Consider the following 24,430-nt stretch of genomic DNA (forward strand, 5'->3'; position numbering starts at 1 on the left):
CAAATGCACTCAAAGGGCGCTGCATGATTAACATCGCGCAACATCAGCATCACACGTGCACACGGAACGCACACATTGTGAATTCCGGCCGTTTCACACCGCAAGCGGGAGCAGCGCGTTTTTTTTTTGTTCGGCGTGCATGTTAATCAATGAGTGCATTCACACCGGGAGCCGGAGCAGCGCGTGAGCGTCGAGCAGGAGCGTCGCGTGAGCAACAGTGAAGCACGGTTTTCGGTGCAGAGTCTATTTTTGCTGTGCTCAATTTAAGTGAAAGCACACTTTTGATGGACAAAATAAATATGATTTCATCCAAAAAAGTGCCCAAAATGCACAGAATTTGCATATCTGTCTGGTGTGTGAATTTGCATGCTAGGCTATGTCAGAAAGAAAATGAAGACTCAAAAATATTTATAGGAAATTTACCCATTTAAACTTGTTTTTATTATTTCCCAATCGTTTCCCTGCACATGCTCCACTTGTCCTATTTAGCTTGGCTGGACATGTGTCAGATGAGAGAAGAACTGTGTGAGAAATATAACTTGCCATTGATGTACAAGTGATTGCAATAGGCCTGTGTGTGTGTGTGTGTGTGTGTGTGTGTGTGTGTGTGTGTGTGTGTGTGTGTGTGTGTGTGTGTGTGTGTGTGTGTGTGTGTGTGTGTGTGTGTGTGTGTGTGTGTGTGTGTGTGAGAGAAATATCTTTATACTGCATTTTATTTTTATTTGTTATTTATATATTATTTTATTGCCATTCCCTGTTTTCATTCAGAAGTTTAGTTTGCTAAATATATCAATTTTTTTTAGTTGGATATTGGATGTGAAAAGGAAATGGTTCTTCCATAACACTGCACTTTAGATGTGTGTGAATTTCCTACACAGTAATTTATAGTTCTATTTGATAGCGATTATCTGTTCAAAAAATGTTGTAAAATGTTCTATTAAAGAGAAGATAGAAAATAAATAGTTGTGTGTGCTGTAAAGTGGTTTGAAAAAATGAAATCGGAATCGGCTAAAATCGGTATCGGCAGGTCAAACTCAAGGAAAAATGGGAATCGGGATCGGCCTAGAAAATTGTAATCGGTGCATCTCTAGATAAAAGCAACCATTTGTTGCCATTTTTGTTGTTTACTTAAAGATTTATAACCCAGACAATCAATGTTTTACCACAGGTTTAAAATAATAAGTGATACAATACAATTGATCACAATGAATCAATTTGTGTCAAGATTGCACATTAGTCACACAAAAATTCGGACTTGCTTTACTCTACTATGACTGCACGCTGCGAGGCAGTCTGGATTCCATGATCCAGATTTTCGCCTCATCTAGGGAACCAATCACAGAACGGGGAGGGAGCAGCAAGACGATGACGACGTCTATGCGACACACCGAAGCAGTTTGTTTATACCTATGGATCCAACATGGCAGCAGACGCGAAGTTACCTTTCGATGCAGCCTTATGGCCGTTTCACACCGCAAGCGTGAGCGGCACTTGAGCAGGGCGTCAGCGTAACTACATCGTCACTGCAGCTGCAGACGCGCGAGAGTATTCACACTGGAAGTGTTTGTACAGTGTCACAGCAGCGGCTCCAAAGCTACATATATAAGCGAGCAATTCTTTACAAGGACAACGATACATTTGTTTTTAGAAGTTGGTCATTTATAACATTGATAGTCTTGAAAGTTTGTTATGGAGAGGTGTACAACATTCGCATATAAATGTTAAACAACAAAACAACCCAGAAATTGGCTCCAATCTATTAGTTTCATTCATACTTTCGAAATGTTTACAAGACTGCAACTCCGTGGATAAAAAACAAAACACACAAATAAACCACACACTCGGGTTTGATTTGGGTTGTGCTAGCTAGCCTATGTAGCTGTCTGTGTGTTACATAAACTAAAAGAACGTTTATATATAATATTTTCTGGCTAGTTTACTTTAGTATTTTTTTATGTATATAATACACAACTTTCACCCAAACTGAATAATTAAAAACAAGTTTTTACCGGGTAGCCTAAATCTTCTATAAATATTTTAGAGTCTTTATTTTCTTTTATTTGCCTACTCAAGTTCTTGTTCAAACTCACTAGACATGCTTATTCTGTGTATTTTGGGCACTTTTTGTGTGAAATCATATTTATTTTTGTCCATCAAAAGTGTGCTTTCGCTTCAATTGAGCGTGAGCAGTGCAGCAAAAACAGATTCGACGCCGAAACCCCCGCTTCACTGCTGCTCACGCGACGCTCCTGCTCGACGCTCACGCGCTGCTCCTGCTCCCGGTGTGAATGCACTCATTGATTAACATGCACGCCGGAAAAAATAAGAGGCGCTCACGCATGCGGTGTGAAACGGCCGTTAGATACACGCCATCGTGTACACATAAATCTCTGACCGTCGTCTTCCTCGTCTAATTTCTGTCGCTCTACATACGTCATCTGGTATAATTGAAACGATTGGCTATGAGCTACGTACAGGCGCATTAGATAGACATTCTTAGCACCCAATAAATGCCTCAAATACGAGAAAATGAACATGTGGTTCCCAGACCCAAGTCTCAATGAGACTTGGGTCTGACGTTAGCCAGGCTAGGTATTAAGTCCATCTCTTTCAAATTTGTGTCACAGAAATATGAAGCTTATCATCTATAGCCTGTTTATGTCCTAAATGTAAGTCTCAAGGGAACATGAGGATGAACTGAATGTGTTAAGAGGCATCAACTGAGTCAGATTTGTTCCAGAAAACTTGATAAATACAGATTTTTTTAGGTCCTAAACACTTATTTTAAGAGCACACAGCAGAGATTACGCTGGCTTCATCACTGTACTCGGATGAAATGCACAAAGGGACAGTGGAAGTTCATCATGAGGTCAAACTTTCACAAAGTCTTCATACTGTAAGATTCAGTATATACAATGTTTCTGTACAGTAAATCCATTTAAGCATGACTGAATCCTTTTAACCGGGCCAGCAGATTCAAACTGTTTTCTGAAAGTGTAACAGACAGTTCTACACTGTTGTTGAAGAATGATCAAAGAACAAATCCCTCTCGTACTGTGCTTGGATCACAAACTGTAAGATTTTCCCAGCTCAGCACACACCACCTCTCAGTCCTCCTCCTCTAGTTGCTCAATACACCGCAAAGGGAATACTGTAATGAGGTTTCATATCTGGCTCTGAATGCCCGAGGCTGGTTTCTGATTATTTGATTTTCATGTTATTTTATTGCTGAGAGTTTTGCCATGTTCTGTTACATGTGCACACTTTATAAACCTATATAAACAATTAGTTTGCCCTGCAGACGGACTCTTCATCAGCTCCAAACATTACAATGTGTCTCCCATTGTGAAGTCCTTAAAGGCATAGTTCACCCTAAAATGAAAATTAAGTCATCATTTACTCACCCTGGTGTTGTGCTAATGCTGTATGCCGTTCTTTCTTAGGAGCATTTTTTTTTTTTTTTTTTTATGTACCGCTCACACTCGTCCATATAATGGCAGTGAAGAGCAACCAGCATAAAGATTTTTTTTAAAGACTCAAATGTAACCGAAACTACTCAACCCTCTCCGAGCAGGATTCGAACCGGCATCTCCGGCCGGACGCGCTAACAGGGATGCTAAAGAGAGTAGTCTCTAGCCTCAGTCGCTAGTGATGCCAGTGGAGTGAGGTTTACAGGTCTAGCTTGCTTCAGTTACACAGAAGTATAACAGAATGATCCCATGCAACACATGTCGGTTGTATATTCCAACAAACTAAAATTGAATGTATTATTTAATTACATTTTTGACCTTCGCTGCACAACATGCCACAGTCCAACTCGGTCTTGCCTAGAACAAGAACACAAGCTGTGAGAAATCGAGATGAACAAAAACGCTACATACATGCCTAGAAATCCCAAAAAATACTTTGACTGAGGCCCTGTTTAAACCTGGTATTAAAGATGCTCTAAGCGATGTTGGGTGACGTCACTTCTTGTTGACGTAATAACCTAGAATATTGTCAAACACTTGATGGCTGCTCTGTTAAGTCTTGGTTCTTAAGCTCTGTTAAGTGGTTGCCCTGCACGCTTAATAAACAAACTACAGCTAGTTCAAAACGCAACAGCTCAAGTTCTTACCAGAACCAGGAAATATGACCATATTAGCCCGGTTCTGTCAACACTGCATTGGCTGCCTATTAAACACTGTATACATTTTAAAATATTTTGCTGATTACTTACAAAGCACTAAATGGTTTAGCTCCGCAGTACTTGAGCGAGCTCTTAACGCATTATAGTCCCTCAAAGTTCCGGCCAGTTGATAATACCTAGAATACCAATTACAAACCTGCGCAAATATATTCAAACGCACATAACTATAGAATCAATTCTTAATGTGCATGTGAACACCATCGTTTTTCACAGGTTCGCGTTTAAAGTCTGTTTAGAGAGAATAGTGTCGTCTTAGCGGCCCCTAATTTAATAACAAATGATCATTTCGACGGAAGTGAATCAATCAAAACTAACTTTAGCTGTAAAATAACATTATTCAAGAGCCGCTATAAAACCAAACCAATCTCTGTTACCTTAAATTACTATGTTTATCTCTGTAAAGCTGCTTTGAAACAATCTACATTGTTAAAAGCGCTATATAAATGAGGATGACTTGACTTGACTTGACGTTCGAAGTATTGTCAAACAAAACGGAGGCTAGCTAGACCCTCCCTCCTCCTCATCCCGTCCCCTCCCCCTGTAGTTTTACTGATACTTCATTCAATGTGTAATGTCGCCAAGTTAGATAAATGCTTTCATATAATGCAGAAAAAGAGAAACATACCAGAAAAACACGATAAAACGTTTCGCCACCTGAGGTTATAACTAGCTCCCTTACAAGGACGCAATAATAGCAAGATAACGTTAGCTTTGCGTTTCCCAGTGAGCAACGTCTCCGTCGTAAACAAATTTAGTCAAAGTTGTCAATAGGCTATGAATGAACATTCAAATTCATAACAAAGAATGGGTGAAAACAATCATTCACACAAACTGTCGCCCTACTGTGAGTTTGCTTGATCATTTAGAATAGAGATCGATAGCTAGCTGCTGGAAACCTATATTGTATTCACCAAAGTTAGCGCTGACTGCATAGTTCTAGCTAATTTTATATCCTTGTGTATGTTAGGCGAACATGAAAGTCCATTTAGAAACACCAAACTGAATTTACCCACCTGTCCAGCAAAAACAGAGCTACCTGAATGTCGGATTGGAAGCCCTTCTGCCGGCGGAGATCTCGCCACCTTTCAAAGGCTTTTCCAATGTAAATTTGGGACTTTGCGCGTTCCTTCTCCTTTTCCCTCTTCTTTGCATTTTTGCAATCTGTTCATCGGAGCGTCGTCTCTTTGGTCGTGTGTCGGCCATATCAAACTTAAAGAGTTATAATTCTAACTTCCCTCTCCATGCTTCTCTCTCCTCCACACCCCCCTTCATGTGCACGCGCACTAACCCCATACCCAAACCCTTCTAGTCGGTTATTGGCTGGAACACTGTTTGTTATGTTTCGTGGAGCGGGTTGCCACAGTTTGTTTTTGTTGCCGTTTGTGGAGCCTGGGGTGTCTGCAGAGACCGCGTTTTTTTACAGTGTGTTCAGGGGACAGGCAGCTAGCGGATAGTGAGGAGATGTTTGCTGTATGTGACAAAAAAGGTTTTGGCCTAAAAAACGCGTGACATCGCTTAGAGCAGCTTTAAGATGCGTTTTGGTCGATCGAATCGCAGGTAGATGAGGGAGACACATTCTCGTTTACACCTGGTGTTTTAATCCGTCTCTTTTGTCCACTTTCAACCACTTTATTTCTTCGAGGGGAGGGTCTATTGGCGGGTAAATGTAAGAGCTTTTTCAGATCTTTCGATCAAATGGACAAAAAAATGTTGACAAATGTGAATGAGATAACTTCTTGCGACGACAAACACTACAGATACATTCACCTCAGAGAAGTACATGGGCCCTATTTTAACGATCTGAAACGCAAGTGTCAAAGCGCAAGTAACTTTGTGGCCGGATCCCGGTGCTGTTGCTATTTTCCCGGCGGGATAAATGCCTCTTGCGCTTGGCGCAAATCTAAAAGGGGTTGGTCTGAAATAGCTTCATTATTCATAGGTGTGGTTTGGGCGTAACGTGAAATAAACCAATCAGAGCGTCATCTCACATTCCCTTTAAGAGCAGGTGCACATGTTGCATGGCGGATTGCTATTATAACGGCGGATTTACCAGGCGCGCGCCAGGAGCGGTTCACAGCCGAGGAGACCGACGTTCTTGTCAGGACCGTGAAAGACAGAGAAGTGATGTTGTATGGGGATGGGAGAAACCCACCCAAATCAGTGTCGGTTAAACAGGCGTGGGAGGAAAGAAACTACATTTTTTACATCTTCATGGACACCACAATGATTTCCCTCATGTGTTAATATTTTTCCTTGTTATAATGTATGATTTGCAAAAATAAAAACTGCTGCATCTGTGTTGATGAGAGAATCAAAGTGTATGCGCATTGTGCACCCGCTACATTATGGCCAAGCATGTGCGCTTAAAATAGCATTATGAACAACTTGCAACAATTGTTTTATAGAACAGCAAAATAGCATGAGGGAAAGTTTGCGCCGGAACACGCCTCCTCTTTGCGCTGAACCGCCCCGGGGAGCGCAAGTGTATTTCTTAGTTAACCGACGTGTGTCTGTGGAGGGAAAAGTCCGCTTTGCGCGGGTGCAAAATAGGAATGATACATGCGTCAGTGTACAAAGTCATTTGCGCCGGGTGCAAGATAGAGCCCATGATTTGTATTTCATGTGTTTTTGTTCATCTTGATTTCTCAAAGCTTGTGTGCTTTTTCTGGGCGAGATGGAGTGAATTGTGGCACGTCGTGCAGCTGTGCAGAGAAGACCAACGGGCAAGGTCAAGAATTTCGTTAAATAATACATTAAATTTCAGTTTGTTTTTCATCAAACCCTATTGTATACCCCCAGAACACTCCGGCTATGGATTTCCCCCTCCCCTTCTACTCAGACTTGCCAGTTTTCCAAACGATTGTCATTACATTGGCAGATTCGGCACATTTGGGCAGTGTTAGTTCCGACTTCAGTAATATTTGATGGTGTTACAATGGTGAAATTACTGTAAAGTGTAATGTGTAAAGAAATACACATTCTGAGACATGGAATTAATAATTCTGGGTAGGCTGTGCCTCCCCTAATGAGCTGCCACTACCATTTACTCTTTGAATACATTTTTTTCCAAAGATAGTTTCTGTCGATTTAGTATCACGGTGATGTATGTTCAAGCAAGCATTTATTTTTCAAATAACTTTGGTTATAAATAGGTGTAACGTCATGATTGACAGCTTTGCTTGCGTTTGAGTCTTTGGGCGCGGGACCTTGATACCGCGGCTTCACCCCACGATCACTACTACGCTGACTCGGACTCCAAATGACGTCAACTGCCATTTCTGGGACATTTTGGCTTCACTTTTTGACAGTGAAAGGAAATGGAGATCCTTCTTCCATCTTTTTTTACAGTCTATGGTAAACCTGGAAATATCAGGCAAGGAAATGAAAAGCACAATTTTCAAATTGTGCTTTTCCTTTTCTTGAGAGAAACAGGGAAATTAATAACATTTAACAAGAGATAGAAAAGTTTCGTACTGAATGTAGAGAATGTTTCTAGTCATGCTCAACTCTGAACTATTTCCGCTGATAAAATTGTTCTTTGTTAGTGCAATCTATATATATATAAACTCAAATGAAGTGGATGATTTAGATTGTTTAGTAACTTGTGATCATAGACAATAACTGAAATCTCTATTAAGGACATCTGAGCAATTTTCCGCAATTACCTTGCTTGAAATAGTTATACTTTAAAAGCGGATTTCATAATTGCTGCAATTCCCAAACCATTAGTGATAAAGCAACAGCAATCATCTTGAAAAAATATATAATTCCTGGGGTCCAAATAATACAGTTCCAGACATTTTAAAGTTGGATAGTGCCTTTGGGTTGATTTTAAGATCCTTCATATGACATATGTACAGAATCGTGTGTTTATCACTGCAGGAGTGCAGTATTCATAGAATGCTTAAATTACACCATCTATGGAACTACAAAATATGTTTTTGGACACAAGTTACAGGCATAAAAGCCCAGTAAAAACAGCTGATGATGGTCAAACTAGAATAAATGGACATAAACATCAGATTTGACTTTGTTTTCTACTATGTGAGATGTTTTGTATTTATCATCATATTAATGCACAGCTTGTCAGCAAAAATGACACCTCTATTACTCACTTTAAATTGCAACAGGCAGGATGAATACATGACCTCAAATTGAATATTAAAGCTACTTTCCTGCTACACTTTCTTTGCTACTTTACTCATCTGTTTCTCCTTATAAAGCTAAATGTTATATGTCAGAATCCAGTATTGTGCTTTCCATAAACGAGTTAAAAGAACATTACAGTTCTCAGTTCTTTTGGTAAACATGTGAATTAAAACAATACATCTAACTATTCAAATTAGAAAGCGGTGGCATCTTCCTCGAGACAAAGATATTCCTTTTATATTGTTTTCATGTCTGTCATCAAGGAAGATTTAGTTAAAAAGGTGATTTCACTTTGTTTTAGCTGGTTTATCATATCAAGGGAGTAATGCTGTAACTAGCTAATAAAGGTTTGCTAAATACAGGTCTTATAAAGTTCAGTCTGTAATCGTTTTAACTGTCAGACTATCACTTGTTTATGACATTTGAATAACAACACTAATGTGCATCTGTTATATCTTCTGCAATCTCGAAAATAATCAAATGTTTTTGGCTTCAGTAAACATCTTGGATAACAGCCATAGCAATTCCCTTAACAAGAATAATGAAGAAACTGCATTGCTGATGTTCTGAGGCGCCAGCCATCCTCTCATAATGCATGTTCAGTGCATTCTCTGGCTTGAAAGGATCATTTCAGAAAAACCACTCATAAACGTGTTACTTAACTAAAACATGTGAGACCGTTTCATCAGACAAGTTTGACAGCTTAAACTATTGGTCGGTCATCTTGAAGAGGTCGATCTCATTTTCAGAGCATCGTTTTTAGTGCAAGTCATCAACTAAAATCAAATGCAAATTCAAGCACTAAGCATCTCACAATTTATTAGTGATGCAACATGCCAACTTCAATGTTGAATGCTACAAATCGTATATGAGGTTAAAATTATCTAATGATAAGTGATATTACAGAGTGGAAAATTTTCAAATCTGACAAGCATTTGCTATCTCTCTGAGCTCATTTATTCGAAATGGAGAGTCATAATATGATATTATGTTCAATGCAGCAAATGCTCTTTCCCTCTCATGTTCATTTATGATGCGCATTAGAATGCATCACAATGGCGAGAATGGACAATGGATATTGTGTTTATTGCTTAGGAATGATGTCATTTCATATTTGGACTTATATGCGCATAATGGTTCTCTTGCTGAAATCACTCCACAATATCATCTAAATAAGATTGTCATGGAAATGTCTGTATCTGTGTTTGCAGGAATGCCCCAGTGGTGTGGTCAATGAAGACACATTTAAGGAAATTTACTCTCAGTTCTTTCCACAGGGAGGTGAGTGTGTTTAAAGTTATCTATTCTCTAGTACTATTTCCTTTACAGTTACACCACATACAGTACAGTGTGATTTTTAATATAACCTGATCTGACCTTTTATTATACTTTGTTGGTGTAACCTGGAGTACTGGATTTACTTTAAAACAATTATTTTCTTAAGGATTGCTGGTAAATTTCACAAATAATTAAAGTTACACATTGAGTTAAACTCTTATAAATACTTGTGCATTTAACAGTTTTAATGCACACCTTCCAGCCAATCATAATCGAGTATTCAGACAGACCATGGTATAAAACGTTTAATGCACATGTAGTTCCAGTCAGTTTAATAATCGTTCTATATTAATGCACTCGCACACAGAGATTGGAGATTTAGCTGCGCGCACAGAAACATTCGGGAGCACAGAAATTTCTCAACGCTGCCCCGAAATATCTTCGCTACTGAAACGCTATATTATATTTCTTAGCAGAGAGGGGGTAACATTGCTGTTTTTGAACCTCACAGCTTCACTATTAGTAGAAAGATGCTGCACAGACGCAGGTAATTCACACACACGTCTCTCTCACTCTCTCTGTCGATAATTAACTCACATAAATGTTGTATTTCATTCATTCAAATAAATGTAATTTTACTGCACTACTTTGTTGCTGTGTCTGATTCAAAGCGAACAGAATGCTAGATCTAACAAGATGTAACTGACGAAAATAACCGTTATTTTTACCCTTTCCGGTCAAATAATGTGCTGCAAACATCAGTAACAGCTTTAACTTGTCAGTGCTGGCAAATGACCATGATAGCTATAAGTAGGGGTAATCCAAGGCTAACTGTGCATTAAACTATTTGACTATCATGTCGGGCAATTCTTTGAATCATTTAATGCATACGCTAGCTGTGAATTATTCCTTAAATAATATAATATATTGTTTTGTTATTGATAGTGTAAGGGGATTGATATGTCTTCAACCTAGAAACTGTATAACATAAAATAGAAATCAAACATGAATTTATAGGACTAAAAAGCCCCAGATGGGAGTTTCTCCTCATCATTTCAGGAGTCCACCACACACACACCACTGATCTGAATAGAAGTCTCTCAGAGGAAATGGTGATTCTCTTCTCTTTCGAGTCACATGATTTGTGCACAGTCGAAGGAGTAGTTTTATAATTATAGGTTTGAGCTTCTCTACATCATTTGTTAGGGTTTGTGACAAATCTCTCTCACGTGACCCTACTCATTTCCTGCACATTCACATACACACACTATTTGTATTATTTATAGTATAATGGGTCGTAGCTTGTGCAAGCTTACACATCCCCTTGGTTGTTGAACATAATTAGCTGTGCAATGAGTTAATGGCATTGCTGTGACTGAAGCTGAGCAGTTTCCTGGTTTATTTTTCAGATGCATCAACGTATGCACATTTTCTGTTCGATGCATTCGACACCGACCACAATGGCTCTGTCAGTTTTGAGGTAAGTACTAATACTAATGGACCATTCTGACTGAATGCAATCTCTCTTGCATGCATGGCATTAATAGTAAACCTAATAATACAGCATGTATATTGAATTGCAGTTTCACATTTGGACACACACACACATATCTCTCTCTCTCTATATATATATATATATATATATATATGTGTGTGTGTGTGTGATGTTATGTTATTTTGTTCCGTTGTATATTCAGAATCGTGTGAGAATAGTGATCTCTATTTTAAAATGTGAAAAAAAAATCTATCTCAATTCTCAATCAAGAATCGTGCAGCTCTACCAGACAGAGCACCTAAATACTCTTTCCCCTATTGATTTTAACCTAAAATCCTGAAAAACAAAACCTCTGGCATGTTATGCACCAACTACCCATAAACACAATTGGAGCTATTACAGAAGTAAATGATTTGTTCAAGTTTCATCAATGTCTTGACTGACAACATATTGTGCAATTTGTATCTTACTGAGACATTATTCAAACACCACTGAACCTTCAATTTGCACATAACGAGGAATTCATTCTTTGGCTATAAACAAACATCGCTGGTCCCCAGCGATACAGTAATTAAACTAAATGAGAATATCCTCATCTTGCTTTTTAATAACAACGCTTGGCTTGTCCTTTAGCCGTTTAGCTACCACTAAGACTTATTTTGTCATATCTGGTCATTAAAAACCTTGAACGCTCATGTGAAAAGTTCAGCCAGAAAGAATTTCTCTCATCATTTGGCGAAAAATGCTTATGTGGTTATTAAAGACATTTATTTCCATTCACATAAGAGACATGTGAACTCAAACCATTCATTATGCCCTTTGCGTGCCGACTGAATTAGTGAGATAATACAACTATTAAAATACCATGATGTATAATATCATCTTGTGAAATGAATGTTTGTATAGCAGAATAATCATGAATCATGTTCTAGCTGTAAATTACACATTTATGTTGTTATGCAACTAATACTGGTCTTTCATTTTATCACAGGATTTTGTCATGGGTCTTTCCATTCTCTTACGAGGCACCGTTCAAGAGAAGCTTAACTGGGCATTTAACCTGTACGATATTAATAAAGATGGATATATAACAAAAGAGGTAACATGAAGAAAATCAGTAAAACTTTATAATAAGGGTCATTTCATTAACATTCATTAATTTGATAGGTGACATGAACTAACAATGAACAGCCCCAAACCTCTGATGTTTTCAGAAAAGGCCAATGGAATTGTTATGTGGAATTTGCATGTCTGGACACGCCCCTAGACATAAGGGTATATAAGGCAGCCAGCATGCATCATACACTTCAGGTGCCGAGATGGCGTTTCAACCCCTCAATGACAGTTCAAGTTGTGGCAGGAGGGATACAACATCTTGTTCCCTCCACCAGGGAACGGAGGTTACACTAGTAACCGAGACGTATCCTTTCTGTCGCTCACTTCGACGTTGTGTCGAATGAGAGACACAAGGGGTACCTATATTAATTGCCACAAATGTACTATGTCACGAGACATGGCGGTGCAGATGCGGGCAAGCCTCCACGTGCCAACAGCAAGTGCAGCTACGCTAACTCGCAACCTACCAACTCCCAGGGTAAATGACATCAGGTCTCCCTAAGAAGGTGACCTCCTCACTCCAGCCGTAGGGCCTCTTCTCATTCAAAATAAGTTATATTTCGAGGCCGAAATACACCTGGTTGTTAAAATTGAGAAGGATTCTCTTTCTCATTGAGAATGCAACACTACAGAGACCACATCCTACCCAAAAGGGGAGGTAAGTATGTGGAATACATCCTATGGACTCACCAGTGGGGAGTACTACATAGGGAAGAGTCCCTGTGGTGGGCTCCACCTGACGAGGGGGAAACTACCCACCACAGCGACCTGGTGTCGGAGCTAGCTCCGTCTAGGGAAAGACACTGGGTTCACCGACAGGGAAACTGAACAGTGAAAGAATATATCGTATGGATATATTCCCACTGTTAGGGAATCACTACATACCGAGCACTAGCCAAATTACAAGGGCTTATCTGAAAATGGGCATACCACGAGTAATGGGCCTGGTAGTGAGGTCCTCCACCGAACTCATCTACCGTAACAGTGCTTAATGATGGAGAAGGGTGGCCCAGGGTTCACCATTCAAGGGAAACTCTAACTGGACCAGTTGCCCGAATTTTACCTGTTGTTACCTGAGACTCGAGAAGAAACTGGTTCCATAGAGAGATTATAAATCTTGCGAAGGTGTTGGGTGTAGCCCAGCCTGCAGAGCACCGTTCGCCAGAGCTGGCGTAGCTGTGATACTCCAAGTGGAGTGAGCTCTTACTCCCAATGGGCACGGTACACCTTGGGTCTGACAAGCCCGGAGTATGATGTCCATGATCCAATGGGCCAGTCTCTGTTTGGAGACAGACTTCCCCTTCTGCTGGCTTCCAAAGCAGACAAATAGCTGCTAAGATTTCCTAAAGCTCTGCGTGCAGTCCAGGTATATGTGCAAAGCGTGCACCGGACACAGCAAAGACAAACTCTCATCTCTCTCATCAGGAGGGAGTGTAGGACCAGAGAAAGTTCAAAGAAAGGGTAAGGCAAGGTCTTGTAAGATTCAACCTCTGCGCACCTCTCAGGAACCTAACAATCAGGTTGTGCTTCCCCAAAGACCTGCCACCTCACCTTTCGTGGTTACCCGCTATTGTGCTTGAACAGTTTCAAGCAGTTCAGCACTGACTGTTTACAGTCTTGTGAAAGACGTGCTGTCATGACGATCGAGTCCAACTCCACACCGAAAACAAGAAATGCTCTGCACTGTGGAGAGCTTGCTCTTTTCCCAGTTGACCCGAAGTCCCAATCAGGCTAGGTTATCTAGGACCAGGTTCCTGTGTGCACACAAGGATTGCATACTTCGCTAGGAGGACAACGATCTCTGCTCGGAGGACAGCGGCATTCTCGCCTCGTGCTGAGTGTGGCTGATCGCCATTCTCCGACCTCAGGAACCAATCATCCAACCGTGACCGGATGAGTCCACTTAAGCCCAATGCTCGCGGCGACCCATGAAAGCACGGCTACCAACTCTGCGTCAGCCTCAGACTGTACTGTCACACCGAAGGTGGAAGCACAGACGAGTCATCCACATGTCCAGGGGCGTGGCCAGAGATGCAAAAAGAGGTGTCTGTCTCTCATTCGAAACAACGAATGAGTGACAGAAAGGGAATTATTATTACCTAGATTAATAAATGCTGTAATATTTTGCACACTGTAAAAATTATTTTACAATTTTTTTTCAAAACTCTCAGATTTAATTAAGTTTTTCTAGCAATTTCTTTGTAATTGTTTGTGAAATTTACAAGCAATTTCCGAGTGAATTTTTCTAATCTACACCACGATTTTTCCATTTTCCAGTGTATTGTCTGTTCATGATTAAATTAAATCTAATTAAATCTTATTACAAAGTGTTATCAGAAAATCACATGACAAGTGATTATGTAACACCAACAAACAACATGCCTGTCTATTGTTTGGTATTCACAGGAAATGTTAGATATCATAAAGTCTATCTATGACATGATGGGAAGATGCACATATCCCACACTTAAAGAGGAAACTCCACGACAGCATGTGGAGATATTTTTCCAGGTAAGATCGAATATTATCAGTATATTCCATATCTAACTTATTCCATCTTGATTTGTTTTTCAAATAGAATATAGGCTCACACTTTATATTAGGTGCCTTTAACTACTACTACTACTACTACACACACATATAAAGTATATATATGAGCAATATCACACGAGGAGCAGTGCGATATGGCTGTATATCAGCACAACGGTGATATATACAAAACAGTTATTTCAATTGTTAGGTAATCTCAATGTGTTGAATTGCAAAACAATACAGCTATTGAGGGGGGATACGGGTAAGGTTAGGGACAGGTTTGGTGGTATGGGTAGGTTTAAGGGTGGGTTAAGGGAAGTTTAACAGTGTAGAAAAAACAGTGTAACTATAGATGTAATTACAGAAATACTAAAAAATACCTGCATGTAATAACAGCTGTCATTTATGGAAGCTTGTTTCCGCCACTGAATGAAAAATAAAAAAGGTAATTGCGACTTTTTATCTTACAATTCTGACTTTTTTTCTCACAATTGCGAGTTTAGTTTACATCTCGCAATTCTGACTTTATTTCTCAGAATTGCGAGATGTAAAGTCAGAATTGCGTGATATAAAGTCAGAATTGCGAGATATAAAGTCAGAATTGCGTGATATAAAATCGCAATTGCGTGTTATAAAGTCAGAAGTGCGAGATATAGTCAGAATTGCGAGATAAAAAGTCAGAATTGCGAGATATAAAGTCAGAATTGCGTGATATAAAATTGCAATTGCTTGTTATAAAGTCAGAATTGCGAGATATAAAGTCAGAATTGATTGATATAAAGTCGCAATTGCGTGTTATAAAGTCAGAATTGCGAGATATAAAGTCAGAATTGATTGATATAAAGTCGCAATTGCGTGTTATAAAGTCAGAATTGCGAGATATAAAGTCAGAATTGATTGATATCAAGTCGAAATTGCGTGTTGTAAAATCAGAATTGTGAGATATAAACTATTCTGAGGGGGAAAAAGTTAGTCTTTTTCCCCCCTTAGAATTGGCCTGATAACTCGCAATTGCGAGTTTATATCTTACAATTCTGAGAAAAGATGTCAGAATTTCGAGATATAAACTCGCAATTATGTGTTATTAAGTCAGAATTGCGAGATGTAAACTCGCAATTGTGAGAAAAAAAGTCAGAATTGTGAGATAAAAAGTCGCAATTCTGTCTTTTTTTCTCGCAATTGCGACTTTATTTCTCATAATTGCGACTTTATATCTCGCAACTGCGACTTTATTTCTCAGAATTGCGACTTTATATCTCGCAATTGGACTTTATTTCCAACAATTCTGACTTCATATCTCGCAATTGTGAGATAAAAAGTCGCAATTATTATTATTATTATTTTTTTATTCAGTGGCGGAAACAAGCTTCCATAGTAATTAAAAACAATTATAATGTAAAAACATGTATGTACACAATAAGTGATTTGTATCAAATGATTAATGTAAATGTTAATTACATTAGTGTATGTACAGTTATATAAAATGGGACTAAGTACTTCACCTCAGTATTTACTGGTAAAGCAAGTACATTTCCAGAATGTATCTATGTCTTGTTATACATCACAGCAATCTTACAGATCTAGTTTCTGCTGATGTCATCATAGATGGTCTAGATGTAATTTTAAGCAAGAAAAATGTCTATGAGCAAATTGACCTTCTGACCTTTTTTGTGTCTTGACAGAAAATGGACAAAAACAGGGATGGAGTGGTCACTATAGATGAATTTATAGACTGCTGTCAAAATGTAAGCCTATTTTTGGTATGAAGGTGATGTTCTGCATTAATGTCTTTCTTGAAAACATTTACAATAGGTTTTTCTTGAGTAAAGAGAAAAGCTCCTTATTCAGTGTCATCCTGAGGACTGTCCATTATTAAAGTGTCCATTTGCTCCCCACAGGATGAGAACATCATGAGATCAATGCAGCTTTTTGAGAACGTCATTTAACGTCTGAATGGACTCTGTTGGCGGGCCAGCTTATATAACCACCTTTATACTCCACAAACTCCGAAGTCCTCGATGAGACACAAGTCTGATTACTAACAGTGATTCACCCATAAACCAAAATTAACAGCATTTTTAATATCAAAGAAAAATTATTTTTTACATTTTTGTCGTATCCTTTTCCTGTAAAAAAAACACAAAAATTATACCTTCATTTAGAGTACAGCAATTTATGAAAAGCCTGTTTCCACCATGGAAAAAAATTTAAAAGGTAATTGTGATTTTTCTTATCTCACAAATCTGACTGTAAATCTGAGGAAAAGAACTACAATCCCATGAAGCATTGCTAACAGCATAATTTAGGTTTATTGCAAAATATGCATATATATAAACAACAATTTATGTATTTTAAGAGGCAGACTCGATTACTCGTGCATCATGGGAGTGGGCGGAGCTAAAGAGCTTTTCTGATTGTTTTGATCTCTGATTAGTGGAATTTTATGTTCAGCTTCATGGATAATGTAGTTTTTCACCACAAATTCTGCTATTAAACACTCTTATTTTAAAAAATAAGTTGAAATAATCCAGGCTGACGCAAATAATATCGATTAACAACCTAGTAGATCACAGTAGGTCTCTTTAAATGTTTATAAGTTATCATTAAATATCTATTTTAATGGACAAAATGAATGAAGTTTTTACCCAGTTGTGAATAATAAAGTCAGAATTGTGAGTATTAAACCTGCAATTGAAAATGTATAAAGTCTGAATTTCGAAAGCACAATTGCTAGAACAAAAGTCGCAATTACCCTTTTTATTTATGATAAAAAATATAATTTTATTTATTTATATATTTATTTATTTATTACGGAAATACTCTTCCATTCAATTCCATAGATACATAAATCAGCTTTTTCTGCAAATTGAAAATGACTAGAAGCCATTTTACATCTAGAGGTACATTTCATACATTTGCAGGAATTTACAAAGAATATTTAACAGACAATTACAATGATTACTTCTTTATTGAACCGCCATTTGGCCCTCATGGTTTAACACTCATTGTCACATCAACTCATTTGTTAAGTTACTAATGTGTCACACATAAACATGGCATAGTATACAAATTCATAACATAACACAGATTCATGGCGTTCTTAAGCACAACAAACAGTAATAATTCATACTTCTTGCCTTCTTTCTTTCCATAAGTACACACATGTGAATCTGCAGCCTTTACATTTCTACAGAATCATTCCAGAATGTTCTTACAACAGTGGGTCCAGCCAAAACAGGTGGAAAGGTTCAAATAAAGATGTATGTTTTCTAAAATATATTTAAAATAGATCTTTACAGTTTTTTTTATTTATTATTATTATTATTCTTTGTTCAGAATCATTTGCCAACTAGAACAAGATGTTAAATTATAGATTTGGAAGCGATTCAAAGCACACGTTGTATTTGTCTTAGGAAACACTGTTACAAAGTAATGCTGCTTATATGTATCTAAAGTCCTTGTGAAAAAAATGTCACATTATGTTTACATGTTTCAACACTGTATAACTGTTCTCAAAGCATCTTGCTGTGTGGGTTTATTTATAAGCGCATCAGGTTGCCTGTAGCCATACAGTAGCCTATGTTTTCACTCAGAGGTTTTTATTCTGTTTGACCATCAGTATTTGTTTCTGCAAAAGAGCTCTGTTAATGTCAAAGAAATGTCTCATGTCTTTCATGCATTTCGGGATGTTAAAACGTATTACCCCCCCACCAAATTTTATAGAATATGATTTAACTGTGGGCAACTGTTATAAATGCAGTCCAACAAGACTATAAAGAGTTATAATGCTCTCCACCGTCGCCACCTAGTGGTAAGTGACTTCAGTTACAGCACAACGTGGCTGACAACATACTTTTGTAGAGAAATATTGGATAATTACACGATAACAAACCGCCAAAATAAATTTAGATTTTCCAATATCGTTCTAATATTATAATGCTGTCTTTAGAAACACATGGGCCCAGTTGCAACAAGCTTCCATTACAATCATAATCGTATACGAATAGGCTGAATCCTTGGATGCAAAAGTTTCCTTCAACGTGCATTTTGGTTAGTCACGGGGAGCAGTTACCTCACAATAATCCTCAAAGTTTGACAAGTGATCACGCAGCTTTAATGGAAGTCTAAAGATAACCTGTATACCAGAGAATGAGAGAGAAAATAAGAAGAGTTGTATAACTTTGTATAAATATAGAGGCCAGTCCAGACATCGGGTTGAAAACTACGGAGCCCCTAAAGGGACATGGTAAAGGAAAAAATATATGAGATGGAGGTGGGAAAAAATGTCGTTCTCCCAAATGTTTTGTCCCTTTAGGGGCTTTATAGAAAATAAATTATTCCACTGATTTGTATTTAAAATGTGTGTAGATATTTCATAAGTTACAAAGTACGGAGCCCCTAAAGTTAGGCTACATGGTGGTGGAAAAAAAAAAGGTTTTGCGTTCCCCCGAGAAACTTTACGTTCGCTCCCAAAACCTTTTGAGCTCTTCGCGCTTTGCAGCGGAACAAACGTTTTTGCGAGGGAAAGCAAAGTTTCTTGGGGGAACGCAAAACATTTGCGAGATCTCATATTTTTTCCCTTCACCATGTCCCTTTAGGGGCTCCGTACAAATGGGCATTTTTGATGCATCTCTTTTTTTTCCCCACATCCTGTATTTTTCTTATTTAATCAGAATATGCAAATAATGTTTATTGTTTGAGGTTCTATATACTGTCTAATAAGAACACTTGATTGTCTGTCAATTTTTAGTTTTGCGATGCCTGCATGCCTGATTGACATCAGCTTTTTCAGGAGAAGAGTGCATGAGCTTTTCCCTATTCTAGAAATCAGTGCCTTTCTTTGTTAATGTTCATCCCAAACTGTATTTTCTGTCTGACTGCATTGTAATTGAGTTACAGCATTGAACATGATCCTTTTAAGTCCTTTTCTGAAAACAATGCTGTCATTGATTGCTGTATTTGAGGTTTCCCATTAACATTCTAATAATGCACAATTTCTTGCAAGCGACATGAACCAGCTGCATGTGTAGAGCGTGAAGAACGCTTTACAGCAGGAGTGGGCAACTCTGGCCATCGAGATCCACTTTCCTGTAGAGTTTAGCTCCAGCCGTGATCAAACTCACCAGTAGCTTTCTAGGGCTGCGTCTGTAAGGCGGCTGACTTGTTGCCTCTCTGCCTTATCACTTAGCGGGCAGCGTTTGCGCACGAAGGTATACCTCACAAAACTGATTTGGCAGCATAAAGGTTTAATGATCTACAACAAAACAGAGAGTTTTGGTGATAACTAAGCAAATATTTACCCAGACAGCAACATAGTGTCGGTCCAGATCCGGGCCACATCTGGTACGCGTGGAATCCACATGTGGCCCGGATCTGGGCCGACACTATGTTACTGTCTGGGTAATTACTGCAATACTAATCTTTAGCTAGAAATGACAGCAGAAGAGGAAAACACTGGTCAGAAACATACATTTAAACATAAACTGGCCAATCACAACTTTCAGATGCCATCTTTATTTTTTAGCTCACCTGTCACAGAATGCAAAGCACTGGATTGTCACAGGATGGAAACTGGATTCCCATGGATTGTGGGATATCAAAGGCAGCGAACGATACATCTATGCTGCCTTCAAAAATCAATCAGAGGAAGGTATCTAAGGAGACAGGGATCTATTGGATTCGGGCATGGCCGTATGCCTTCCTAACTTGGAATGCATCTTGCGAAGGCAGCATTTTAAACTTTCGGACGCAGCCATAAGTAAAAATGTTTTGCCTTTCCCTCTCTAACTTCCCATCTCGTTCACTCTGATGTTTGTCATTGCTTACATTTACATTTATTTATTTCGCAGAAGCTTTTATTCAAAGCGACTTACAAATGAGGAATACAGCAAGCGATCCATCGTGAAGAGGCAAATAAACAGGAAGTGCTCAAAATACAAAGTTTCAGACATTGCTCAGAGAAGCATAAACTAGAATAGGAAGGGATTAAAGGAAAGTGAAAGGATAGAATTTTTTTTTTATGAAGTGCTCACATAAGAGACGGGTTTTCAGCTGTCTTTTGAATATTGTCAGGGATTCTGCATTACGGATGAAGGCGGGGAGCTTGTTTCCCCAGCAAGGAACAGTGAACGAAAATGTGCTGGAGAGTGATTTTGTGACTCTCTGTGATAGTACCACCAGCCGTCGCTCATTTACCAATTGTAGGCTTCTGGTAGGGATGTAGACTCGTAAGAGTGAGTGGAAGTAGGAGGGTGCTGAGCCTGTGGTAAATCTGCAAGCAAGCGTTAACACCTTGAACTTGATGCGAGTGGTAGCCAGTGCAGAGAAATGAAGAGCTGTGTGACGTGGGCCCTTTTGGGTTCATTGAAGACAAGACGTGCTGCAGCGTTCTGAATAATTTGAAGAGGTTTAGTTGCACATGATGGAAGTCCAGCCAGAAGAGCATTGCAGTAATCAAGCCTGGAAATGACCAGGGCCTGGGCAAGAAGTTGTGTTGCATGCTGTTAGGAAAGGCCTTCCTGATCTACCTGATGTTGTGTAGTGCAAACCTGCATGACCGAGAGCGGTCTTTGCAATGTGGTCTTTGAAGGTCAGCTGGTCCACAAAGATTACTCCAAGTTTTCTAGCCGACTTGATGGGGTAATTGATGATGAACCGAGCTGGATGGTGAAATTGTGCTGTAGAGTCGGATTGGCAGGGAAGACAAGAAGCAGTCTTCGTGACGTTCCTTCATCTATGCCGTGATGTCCTTTAGACAGCTTAAGATTCATGCAGCTACTGTGGGATCATCTGGTTGAAATGAAAGGTAGAGCTGTGTGTCATCAGCATAGCAATGGTAGGAGAGATCATGTGCCTGTATGATGGGTCCCAGTGATGTAGTGTATATGGAGAAGAAGAGGGGTCCAAGAACTGAACCCTGAGGAACCCCGGTGATCCGTTGATGTGCTACCCTTTCCAGGCAACCCTGAAATACCTACCTGTGAGATAGGATTCAAACCAGTGAAGTGGAGTTCCTGTGATGCCCAGTAATGAGAGGGTGGACAGAAGGATCTGTTGATTCACAGTGTCAAAGGCAGCAGATAGATCCAGGAGAATGAGAACTGAAGATTTGGAATCAGCTTTCGCCATCCATAGGGCTTCAGTGACCGACAGTAATGCAGTCTCGGTTGAATGGCAGTTCTTGAAGCCAGTTTGGTTGACATCCAGCTGGTTATTCTGTGAGAGGAAAGATTGATTGAAAACACCTCGTTTAAGTGTTTTCGTTATGAATGCTAGGAGAGCGACAGGTCTGTAACTATCCACAAGTGACGTGTTTAATGTGGGTTTTTTAAGCAGTGGGGAAAATGCCAGTACGCAGAGAGATGTGTTGATGTGTGTGAGAGCTGGTAAAAGTGTAGGTGAGATGACTTGTAGAAGGTGTGAGGGGATGGGATCTAGAGGGCAGGTAGTAGGATGACTAGATGAGCTTACGTTGCACAAGTGCCCACTACTTGAGGAATCCTTGCAATGGAACGCCCTAAGCCCTTGATCACTTTTGGGCTACTTCTGAAAACTTAGGCAGCTGACTTGTTGCCTCACTGCCCTACCTCACGAAACTGATTTCGGACAGACTTCTGGAGACAGCATAACGGTTTAATGATCTACAGCAAAAGAGTGAGCCTTGGTGAAAACTAAGCAAATATTTATTTCTCGCAAGAAATGACATCAAAAGTGGAAAATGTTGGTCCAAAATGTACATTCACACACAAACTGACCACCATTAACAACTTTCAGACGCCATCTTTATGTTTTAGCTCAACTGTCACAGAATGCAAAGCACTGGATTGTGGGATATCAAAGGCAGCGAAGGATTCGCATCTACTGTATGATGCCTTCAAAAAACGTTCGGATGAAGGTATCTCAAGAGACAGGGTATGAAGCTAACTTTGGATTCAGACATGCCTTGATGCCTTCCTACCTTGGAATGCATCCTTTAAAGGCAGCATTTTTAAACTTTCGGATGCAGCCTTGGAATCTTCTATACGCTGATTTCACGCAGCCGCCATTTTGAAATAGCTCCGGTGGGAAGAAAACCGGAAGTGTCGCCTTTAATCATAGGAGAGTCGCGAATACGATGGCGTATTGTTGTGTTTAATATAGAAATTAGTTATTCTAAAAATGTACATACATTTCTTTCATACTTTAGACTATTATACAGTGAAATTCATTTATAAATAAAAACAATATTTTTTATATAAATATAGAATTCAGAACGTAAAAAAAGAAGCAGGAACGAACTATAGACATATCCTATATTGGATATTAACATCCAATAGTGTAAATCGCAGCAGCAGCTTCAGGTTGGTAGTCCAAGGCATTGATCTGTACTTCCGGGGTTCTTCCCACCGGAGCCTCGCTTTCGATTTCAAAATGGCGGCTGCGTGAAATCAGCGTATGGAGTGCGTGTTGCTGTTGTGACGTCACAATCATGTTGCATTGTGGTCTATGGATCTGCCTGATGTGTACATATGAGTGGACTCGCTCCCTCAGTCAAAATCGATGGGTCGAGGGTCTGTCCAAATAAACTTCCCTCGCGTTCTTGGCGAAGTAGAAAATGGCGGCAGGAATTCTCCCAAGGGGAAGTTCCCGATATCTAAAAGTGGAGTTAAACGCAGCCTAGTAATCCTGAAGACCTTTATTAGCTTGTTCAGGTGTGTTTGATTAGATTTTTTTTGAGCTAAACTCTGCAGGAAAATGGATCTCGGGGGCCAACGTTGCCTACCCCTGCTTTACGGTGTTAGTGATTGGCCCTTAGTGATGGGTAGAGCTGTCTGGAGCAGATCTAGTGCTCTGTGTGCCTATCCCAAGCTTCTCTGTGGAACTAGATGAGTGCATTTTGTAACATAGTCAATAAACCGCTCAGAATGTACTGCCCTGCTGGTTCATTGTATATGGAATCATTGGTAATCTTGATGCCTACAAAATAACTATGATTAAGCCATTCATTTGAGTTCAGATAAACACAAAACATACACGCTTACAAGGTTAACAGGGACTACACCTTTATTCAAAAACAGCTGTATAAAGGCTTCAAATTGAAATGTACATGACAGGCTGCCTTTGGCTTACAGAACTGAATCTTTTCTGTGTTCGGTACGAAGAAGCACATGTGTGTCCGATCCAAAACATTAATGAGCAGGTACAAAGGCTAAATGCATGTGACCTGAGGTTTAGTTGCTTACAAGTCTTTAAAATCCATCTCAAACTGTAATAAAATGTACAGTATTGGTCCAGAGACGTACCATTAGAAGTCAGAAATTTATTTAGTATAATAATTGCTCACTTTATAAAACATCTCAACTTTGGAAATGTTTCAAAGAGCAAAACTGTATAAATGACAAATAATGACTGACATTAATTACAAAATAAAAGGGACGTTCCACCTTTAATCAACATTCAGTTCTTTTGATTTAAGAAAGTGTTCTGATATGTTTCTTTAAATGTCTAATGGTTAAACAGGAGAGCCCAAGTCTTATGGAAATCATAGGCATGATGTTGAACAGCAGTGTGGCATCCCTTTACACATTTTGAAGTATTGGAAATATACACACAAAATGTAAACGTGTGATGCGCAAAATAACAGCGAGTAAAAAAATTAAGACAAAGATGTTCTTTAAAAAAAATGGTTTTAA

The 24,430-nt window shown here is 39.1% G+C and overlaps 1 protein-coding gene across 9 annotated transcripts in view; it reads left to right on the top strand.

The window, feature by feature from the left end:
• Positions 1–16,979, top strand: part of kcnip4a (potassium voltage-gated channel interacting protein 4a) — a 248,446-nt gene extending 231,467 nt beyond the window's left edge. For 8 of the 9 annotated variants that reach the window (XM_056240368.1, XM_056240374.1, XM_056240369.1 and 5 more), the window contains 6 exons: positions 9,550–9,619; positions 11,026–11,096; positions 12,103–12,210; positions 14,634–14,738; positions 16,442–16,504; positions 16,658–16,979. In XM_056240368.1, coding sequence (XP_056096343.1) covers positions 9,550–9,619; positions 11,026–11,096; positions 12,103–12,210; positions 14,634–14,738; positions 16,442–16,504; positions 16,658–16,705 — 465 coding nt within the window. In that variant the 3' untranslated portion in view covers positions 16,706–16,979. The remainder of the gene's footprint in view (positions 1–9,549; positions 9,620–11,025; positions 11,097–12,102; positions 12,211–14,633; positions 14,739–16,441; positions 16,505–16,657) is intronic. The other variant, XM_056240375.1, reaches the window with a different exon arrangement.
• Positions 16,980–24,430: the final 7,451 nt, after the last annotated feature.

The sequence above is a fragment of the Rhinichthys klamathensis genome, unplaced genomic scaffold (genome assembly GCF_029890125.1).
Source record: "Rhinichthys klamathensis goyatoka isolate OS25496 unplaced genomic scaffold, OSU_Roscu_1.1 h1tg000593l_1, whole genome shotgun sequence".
Classification (NCBI taxonomy): domain Eukaryota; kingdom Metazoa; phylum Chordata; class Actinopteri; order Cypriniformes; family Leuciscidae; genus Rhinichthys; species Rhinichthys klamathensis.